Source organism: Corvus brachyrhynchos, unplaced genomic scaffold (assembly GCF_000691975.1).
Source record: "Corvus brachyrhynchos isolate BGI_N302 unplaced genomic scaffold, ASM69197v1 scaffold162, whole genome shotgun sequence".
NCBI classification, from domain to species: Eukaryota; Metazoa; Chordata; class Aves; order Passeriformes; family Corvidae; genus Corvus; species Corvus brachyrhynchos.
The window spans coordinates 1122576-1132148 of NW_008236696.1; the positions used below are offsets into that span (position 1 = coordinate 1122576).

General features: G+C 43.8%; 1 protein-coding gene across 1 annotated transcript in view; it reads left to right on the plus strand.

Annotated features, from left to right (window-relative positions):
• Positions 1-9573, plus strand: part of FNDC3B (fibronectin type III domain containing 3B) — a 183047-nt gene that overhangs the window by 127838 nt on the left and 45636 nt on the right. Inside the window, exons 10-11 of the mRNA XM_017726881.1 lie at positions 1544-1682; positions 2008-2062. Of these exons, the coding sequence (XP_017582370.1) occupies positions 1544-1682; positions 2008-2062 (194 nt within the window). The remainder of the gene's footprint in view (positions 1-1543; positions 1683-2007; positions 2063-9573) is intronic.

Consider the following 9573-nt stretch of genomic DNA (forward strand, 5'->3'; position numbering starts at 1 on the left):
CCTGGCTGACTTCTTCCTCCCTGCCTACAGTTCCCTCCACCTTCCTGCAGGTTTGCCAAATTGTAGGTTGTTTGTGAACAGTTAACAGTAACTTGTGTTTAAAAAGGAGCAGCTAAATACAAAAGTCAGACTTGCAAAGCAGCAGCACTGCTTGTAGTGGAGCAAGCTGACACTAGAACAGCTGCTGTTTGCTTTCCACCATAGGTTTTTTTTTTCTTCACTGAAACTGCATTATGTATTAATGACTGTGAAGAAATAAATCTGTTGAGTAAAGAAATTTATGGGGCCAGCAGTTACTGGGCAGATCACCTCGGGTCTCCTTGACCTTGGCAGCATCTCTCTGGGCTTTGACTCTACTGGACCAAGGTGCTTGTGTTTGTTGCTGCCCTGCTGGACCCTGAGACAACCTGGTTTGCTCTGAACCAACACCTGCTTTTCTTCAGGAGTACTGTTTTGGTGCCCTCAGAGCTGGCTGTGCTCAGTGTTTCAGTGACTTGCTGAAGATGCCCCTCGAGCTCGTTTTCACACGGTGTTATTTCCCTTGTGGTGTGTGTTGGATGCTCGGCCATGCTCAATTCCAGCACATGTATGTGCCACTTGCCAGATGCAGACTCAGTTAATTACTTGCCATTCTTGTCGCTCCTGCCTGCTAACAGGTGATGTGTAAAGCAGCACCAGAGCAGTTCTTGTTCTGCGTAGGTGGCCATTGTACATAAATCACTCTTATCTACTGAAAACAAATTTAGAAATTGCCCTTTCTTTAGCTCTGCATTCAAGCACACAATAGCTACGGCCAACTCAGAGGTCATTGTCTGGTCATGGCCTGAACTTTTTTTTGAGTAGAAGACTTCCAATTTGCACTTTTCTTTTGCTGCATGGAAAATGTGAAGGGAAAAAGTAACATCATTGATTTTCCAGAGAAAAGCACCTCGTGAGGAAGTGCTCAAGTATGTCCTATTTGCTTTCCCCTGTTATTTGGTATTGCATGTTCTATGCTGACATATAGAGGATTTGTGTGAAATCAAATTTGCTTTGAAGATTTTTAGTTTATCAGAGCAATGTTGCTGAGCTGTGTTAGTTCTAATCCATGGAGGTGCACTAAGTGTTGATGCCTGAGTTATGTAGAAGATTGTACCCACAGAAGGAGACCAGCAGATACCAGCACTCAACGTGGTACATGTGGATCAAGTGTAAACCAGGCATTAAAGCTGATACCTTTTTCTCTGTTGTATTTTAAGAAGGATTTTAAGAAGGATCTTTTCACAGTGTGTGAAAGCCTGGTAATAGGCAAGGAAATACTGGTGGAACAAAAAGATAATGCAGATAACTCGGTCTTCTGTGGGAGTATTTGCACAAAACACTGTTCCTCTTCTGCTGTAATCTTTTTTGCATGCTTGTATAAGTGAGGTGAAGGCAGCCATTGGTCTGTGATAAGTGTGTCGTGAGTGGATGGTGTGGGTGCTTTGGTAGTCAAACACTGTGGCCGAGGCAGTGCCACTGTAACTGCCAGCACATTTATAACCTATTTGAATGCTGTTTCCAGGGTATATGCAATGTACAACTCAGTAAAGGGATCCTGCTCAGAGCCAGTAAGCTTCACTACTCACAGCTCAGCACCAGAGTGTCCCTTCCCACCCAAACCCTCGCACAGGACCAAAAGCTCCTTAACCTTGCAGTGGAAGGTAGGTAACGCTTGGATTGGGCAAAAAGCAGGGAAAAAGAACTGACAGTGAGCACAAATGGTGGAAATAATTGGAGGCTGAGACAGTCATTTTTCAGTAAGGGACTTGAACTTGCTGTACTCTGACAAATCCCCTCCTGTGCACTGACTTGACTTTTAAAATGTATGTGTTTCATTATGTCCAGCTTCTTCCCGGCATTCGTTAAGAGGTTGCCAAGCCATGTGCAAGGCTTTGGTTTCACTTGAAACTGTAGTCATTTGCCTGGGGGAGGTGAAACCGTTTTCTCTTATTCCCCAAATCACCTTTTGTTTGTTTTTGTTTGTAGGCACCCATTGATAATGGTTCAAAAATCACCAGCTACCTTCTGGAGTGGGATGAGGTAAGTAGTAACTAGTTGGAAAAAATACACAAATAAATGGTACTCAGGCTTTACAAGGATTTTGCTGAGTAAAGAAAAATAATTAAATACAGGAGAAAGTAGAAATGGGAAAATGAAATCCTGATGGCATTAGGTAAAGAGTTGGAAAGGTGAAAGAGGCAGCGGGGGGAAAACTTTCCATTCAGTGTGTTTTATACAGAGACAATGTTCTGTTTCCGTACCCTTGAAATCTTTTGTCGCTCATTTGGTGTACTTTATTTGTTAGTTAGCATTACTTACTATTTAATTACTTGTGATGTATCTTAGAGTTCCGTTCATGATCTCTTTCTTCCTTTGCTGAGTGCAGAATAAACACTTGTTCCTGCCTCAGAGGACAAGAGCCATGATCTTGCAGACCTTTCTACAGAGAAAGGTACTCAGGGTCAAAGCAGTGTCCTTTGTGTAGTGGCAATTAGTTCCTTTCCAGACACAAAGGAAATAAGTTCTCTCCTAAATATCTTCCATGGTTAGTGAGCACTGGGCTGTTGGGAGAGTGTCCCAACAGATGATGTGGAGGATTTGCTGGAGGTGGGTTCTTGTGAGTCCTCCCTCTATCCTCTAATTTCTCCCCCCTTTCCTTTGTACAAGCCATATTTCTGCAGAAAGCATGAGTCAGAGAGTATTATCTCTGAAGGAAAAAAAGAAATATTGAGTAACAGAAAGGGCTTGGACAACATGTAAATAAAGGAACGTCACGAGTCAGCAAATGAAGGGTGTGAAAGGGTGTTTGGTTGTAAAGTCTGAGAAACATCTCTTGAGGTCTTTTGTAGTCTAAAAATATTCTAAAGGGAAGTATTCTGTTGTGAAGTTTTCCACCAAGGCATTAGTAACACATTCCCTGCTCTTTCTGCTACATGTTGGGTGTTTGGAGCCGCTCACTGTGCAGACATTTATTGTATGCGCTGTCACAGCTAGTGGGGTCTGCGTGGTGAGAAACCCTCAGAACCTGAACTAAAGTTAAACAATAACTTCAGAATGACTTGCTGCCCCTCTGCACATAATGGAAAGCCAAAGGTTGTCACTGAAAAAGGGAAAAAGGGGGAGTGTGAAGTCTGGGAAAGGAGACTAAAGAGAGATTTCTCCGAAAGGACGGGCCAGGATGATCCTGTAGACCTTCTGTGGCACCTTGACTGTGCACTTGTGATCTCTTCCAAGGCTTCCAGTAACTTGGAGCTGAGGGAACAGAGCAGCACAGAGCAGTGGAAACCTGGATGAGTCCAGCCTGCAAAGCAACAGAGGTCTTGTCAGAAGAAGGACCATCAGGAGATAATTAATACAGTGCAAATACTTGTAATGTTAATTTTGTCTGCATGGAGCTTAGACATAATTTTGGAGATATATATAAGGCAATTCTAAAGTGCTTTTGTCCTTTAAACTCTTTAATAAGAGTTTTGTCTTCAGAGAGAATGGTTATGACTCCTGTTTTTCACAGAGCAAAAGCAGTTTGGTTTAGGGTAGTTCAGCTTCCAATGGGAAAAAATGAAGGCATCCCGATTCCCTTAGTCTACCTATTTTAATTATCTTGTTTTCTCAGTAACAACCCTGAAATCTGAGATTATAATGGATAGCTAGCCAGCACAGATGAAAGAATAATGGCCCTGCACAAATTAATTTGGTACATCTCCAGTGGTCTGACAAGACTCCTGGCTGAAATGTAGCTGTCAAGTTCTGAGACAGTTAATGCCACAGGTGTAGCTTCTCTAAATTTTTTTTTCCTCTGATAAGAGACAGAAATGCAACTTTAAGCCGCTGAAATTAAAACCTGCTATTAAAGCTTGAGAAAGGAAAAGTCTGAAGATGCAGCCTGGCTGTGCCTGGGTTTGCAGGAGCCTTGTCACACGTAGTGGTGGGCTGGCAGGCTGCTGCACTCACTTTTCCCTGTGCCATGGCAGGTTGTGCCTCTGGCATGAAGTGCAGTTAGATGCTGGAATTATGGCACCCAGGTACAAGAGAGAATTCACTTGCAGTGCCCCGTAGGCTCGCGCTTGGTTGTGTAAACTCCACATAAGCAAAAGCACTGCCTTCTCTTGCCAGGCAACAGGGAACGTGGTGCCAGATCTCAGCTAGAGCAGCATTCATTAGCTGCGAGGCACAGGATAAAATATAAACACGGGAAAATCAGAGATCACAAGGAAATTAAATAGTGGCTGCAAAGCAGAGAGGGCTTTGCAAGAGCAGAGAGCAAGAAATCTGTCTGATGATAAAGGTGGAAAAACACCCAAAAGTGGCAGCCTGCCTAGGAAGTTGAGTCCCTTTCTAGGAAAGAATGGTGTGGAAAGCCCTCGCCACACTCATGGCACACAGGTCCTGGAAGGCTGTTGGGCAAAGGCTGCAGCTCAGACTCTGGAAACAAAGCTGGCATTGGGCATGGGAGATGTGGAGAGTCGTGGAGGCATCCAGGTAAACACTGCCAGTTGTGTCCCAGTCACACCAGTGTGTTCCTCCAGCTCGAGCAGAGTTACCCCTCCAAGGGAGGGGCTCCCTTGGTGCTCAGGGCTGGGGGGTCATGGGTTGTCTGTCTCTGGGGCAGTTCAGATCTCAGAGCATGTCAGATGCTCAGCAGTATCTCACCTGGTTCCTCCTGTTTCTTCAAGGCAGAGGCACAGTTTGTAGCATCCAAAATGCCACCAGGAGTGTAGGTGGCATCACCTGTATGTGCAGAAAACAAACTGTGGCTGTAAAGTGGCAGCAGAAGCGCTGTGTTTACAGCCCCAGGATTAGGTGAGGTGGGAAATTCTAGGAGGTTACACTGCTTACTGTGTTACTGGGCCAGCCCTACCCAGCTGCTGCTTCAGTTTAGTTCTGAGGTTTGGGGTTTCTCCTGACCTGCAGACTCTGAAAGATTGTCAATATATAAAGCTATTCCAGCTAGCCTACGTTTTTCAATCCCAGTTTGGAATAAATGGTTTGTAATGTGACTGGTGCTGCGTGTTTAGTTAAAAAACACAAATGCTTTCCCTTTACTGATCCTAGCCTTTGAATTAGAGTTGTAATACCTTGCTAATAAACTGTTCTCTTAAAATGCCCTAAGAACTATGTAGGACACTTCATTCTGTAATAGGAGAGTAAAAGATCAGTCCAACAAATTATCACTCAGATACACTGGGTGTACCCTGGGAAAACTTCCACTGACTCCAAAGGAGTTAGGGTCAACCCCTGTCTCAGGTATTCTGGATTTCATTGGGATTGGAACACGCTTGCACCACAGGTGCTGGGATTGGCATTAGTTGTCTGGCAATAAAATCAGTAATTACAGAAAACTTCATCTTCTGGCTCTTTTGCTATGAACTTTGAACTTACAAACCTGAACTAATCAATTGATGACTTGGTGCCAGGACTGATTATTCAGGGTAAGCAAAAGGCTAATCAGGGAAAAAATAGCATTAAAAATATACCAAAAAGAAAACATGACTGTAAAGGAGGTGATGCTTTCCCTGATGCCAGCATTCATCAAAATCAGTAAACTGTAACTGCACTGAAAAATGCTGCTGGCACTGCTGTAAGAACCAGGCCTTTGTTACTAATTAGATGTGAAATGCTTGTTGTGTGATTAAGTGATAGTAAATAAATGTTTCTCTTGTGTATATGGATAGCAAGACTATCCTATTCATTCTCTATGGGAAAGGGCAGGAATACTCCTGAGCCAGAGACAAGGACATCCCTCTCACACAGTGTATGTCCCTGGTTTGTGTATAACTCAAGGCAGCTTTAATTCTTACCCAGTAAGCAGCTCATTTTAATGTACTGAAGAGAAAGACCAACACAATGCCACACTATTTAATGATTTGATGATGGATAGTTAATAGGGAAGTTTACATAGAGATAAATAGGGATAATTTTGTTCTGCCAAAAGTTTTAAATTCCTCGAGGTAGCAGAGATGTGCTTGTTTATACCAGCTGATAATCTGAGCCAGGCATCTCAGTGGTGCTCCACCAGAACTGGATACAGGGAGCTCCATGTTTGTGTTTGTTCACTTACCTGCCCTCCAAGTCTGTTCTGTGGCTGTGCCACTCTTGTGTGACAAGCAAGAGGAGAGTCTTGGGTAAAATTGGGGTTTGTGTATAATTTAGGGATGTTTTGTAGATCCTTTGCTGTCTTCCTAAGTGTCTATAGAGAAAATTCAGTTACTTGCATAACTGGCCCAGTAAATGCTTTGTAGAGAGATCTTCGGGTGTGTTACACTGTTGACAGTTTGCTCCACAGCTCTGTGTCAGATTGAATTTCAGTCCATTCCTTTTTATTGCCAACGTGACCCAAACACAGAAGCCAGTGCTGGTGTGGCCACAGCAGATGTCAGTCCTGCATCCTGGTCACAGATGTGGTGCTGAGCTTGGCTTCAGTCGCGTGCAGTGAGGTCTTGTGCAGGACTGTGCTCCGTTCCTGCATTGCTGTGCCTGCAGTGGCCCCTTCCTCCTTTTGTGTTTATTTACTGGGTCTGCTGCAGGGAACTCAGTCAACAAAACCCATTTCAAACCTCAAATCCCTTCTTCAATAAATACACTCTCCAGAGACAATCAAGCACCCTGTGTTAAGTGAGTGTGCAGCTTGAAATATTGCTGAAATAGCAGGCAGAGCTCTTAAGTGTGTTTAACACTGTGTTGGAGTATTGTGGAGCTGAATTGTCCTTGTTTCCTCAGACAGGCGCTGATGGTCCATCCCAGGGTGGGCTGTCCTGGAGAAGAAAAGGGAACACGGGCTGGGGAAGTCTGACAGCGCTCTCGCTCCGAAATCTGGGGATTAGAAATACTTGCAGAGATGATACAGTGTATTTTAAGCAACTTGCGAAACATTATTTGAAGGATTAAAAACTTGGATGCCGAGTGTACAAAGAATAGGAGAAGGATTCTGGGAAAGCTGTAAGACTCTTGGGTGGCAGCCAGTACCAGCCTGCCAGTTGTTCCTGTCTATAATTATGCCAGCATTAGTGCTTTCATAAATCTTGGGAGAGAAGGAGTGGAGAGGCTATTTCCAGGCTATTAATGCCAGGATAATTAGAAATATCGGCCAGCCTCTCCAATTAGTGCCAATAGAATCCAAAATACCAGCCAGTCTGAGTAATCTGAATACCAGTTGGTCTCTGAGTGAGTCTGGGGAATGTACAATACCAGTTCTAGAAGAGAAATAGACAGTATCAGGGTTTGTGCTGTTACAAAGTTAAGGATACCTTAAATGTTTGGCAATTTTGGCAAAGTTTTAACCAACCAGTCTGACAAATGAGAGTTTGCTTGGCCCATTGCTCTTTGTTCAGGCACTGTGCTATAGGTGAGATTTTTCATGGTTTTCCTTTTTAGCCAGCATTGTTTTATTTGACCACATGCTTAGCAATTGGTCACTTCGTTCTCTTGGAAAAAAAGCATAGGAAAATCATTTTTTAAAAGGCATTCTTAAGCAGAAATCCAAAAGAAATTAAATGTTTTCAGTTATTTATAAGTAGTAAAGTCATAAAAAGTTGGAGAAAAACTACTTTAATGCAACTCAACCTATAAGAGTTTGCATAGGGGGGAAAAAAAAAAATCTATTTTTAGTAGTGCTGCACTGATGAATGGATATTTTACTGAAACATAAGATTTCTAATTAGGTTTTGTATCGTCTGCATTTTAAATATATTACTGCTGAGCTGAGAAATGTGCTCACCTGTTATTTTTGACCGAAATAAATTCTATCAAAGCACTGTATAGCTAGGGATTTTAGATCTGAAAAGGTTTTCTCCTTTACAAAATGTTTTTTGCTTTGGGTTTCATGATTCTTTTCCAATTCTGCTCCTTAATTTACTTGAGCTGTGCAGTAATGCTACAGCTGGAACAGGTGGGTGAGATTGTGTGTGAAGAAGTTCTAGAGCAAGTGTAGGCTCCTGCTGTATAAAGAAAAGTTCTGGCTGTTTGCCAGTGTGCTAAATGTCCCTTCAGTGCCTCTGCATTGTTGTGCTGTGCTGGAGATCTGCGTGGTTGCTTCTAGCCTGATAAACACATTCTGGAGATTCACTACAAACATTTCAGGGAGTTTTTCCTTCTGTGTCACAATCCGAGGGAGATGTAGAAGTTGGCAGGGGCTGGAGAATGGGCCCGTGAGAAATGCATGTCCCACTGAGGCATTTTTGAGGTCTTTAGTGGTGATGTTCTGAGCACGGAGGAGGAGCAGTGTGTGGGAGGGCAGAGTGAGCCCAAGGAGGCACAGCAGGTGAGGCTGTTGGCCTCAGGGAGGGATGCCTTGTGTAAATAGTAAAATAAAAACTAAAAATTGTACAGACACGTGCCAAAACTAGTAAATGGCTGAGCAGAGCTTTTTGGTCAGAAGAAGTTGCAGAGATGGGCATAAATAACCCTGTCTCCTGCACACGTTGGAGCACATGGATGTGCTTTGTCAGGCTGCCATTCTGGTCTACTGCTTTTGGGTACTCCATAATGTAATTGTCCATTAATTTTGTATTTGAGTATTGCAATTAAAACTCCTTTCAACTGCTTCAGTTCTGGTAGATATTATTTATGAGGAGCTGAGCAATCCATGTCCTTTCTCCTGGAAGATTTCAAACTGACTGTTCTGCATGTGTGGCATAGAATGAGTCCGGATATTCCCTGTTACTTTAGGCTCTCTGTCCTGCAAACAGCTTGGCTTTATTTCTCCCCCAGGGTGTACCAAGCTGGGGTGGATTGACAAGGGTTTAATTTTGTTTTAAATGTGGTGGGGTAGGGGAGAGAACTTCTGAGTGTCCTTGTCCTCAGTGGTGCTGAGGTACAAACCGGTACCTGAGGAAATACTTGGGAGCTGGAGAAGTGTCTCAATACCTTCTGGGCTGCTGCCTCGTGTTGTCTTTGCCGGGGTGGACCATTGCTCCAGGTCATGGTCATGTGAAGCTTCCATAAACCATCCCTCTGGCAAACAACTTCCTTAACAGAGTTGCAAACTCCCCAGCAAATCCTGCTTGCTCCCCACAAGCTGTGTGCTCCGGGCAGTGGGGTGCGTGCAGAACCTGGCATGCTGACTATTCCTCTGGGATGAGTAAATTTTGCCCTGGAGAGCACGGGGCGGGTCGCACCCAGCTTGTCCCTCTGGCTCTGGCTGTGCTGGACCGTGGGGAGCGAGAGCCCTCTTGTGGGATAGAGAATTCCTGAAACAATCCCAGCGAGGGATGGATGTGTGCAAAGAAACGTTGGCTGTGCCTTTTCTGTGCTCCTGTGACCGAGTAGATTCAGAGATTCATTTCAGTCATAATTTTCCCACTTTTTTGTTCATGAGTGGGATAAATTGTGTTTCAAGCTGGAGCTGTAGATATGTCTCACAAATACAAGAAGATGAGGAGGGATCTGACAGCAGACTGACTGTGCTGATCTGTGTGATTTTCAGAGCACAGCAGTGCTGTTAGTGCTTGCACAGCTTCCTTTGCACGGTGCCCCTATGAAAACATCTAATTCCGATACCGTTTAGCAGCGCCTTTTAAAATGAGCATGGCATGGTTTTGTTTCATAGCAATCCCA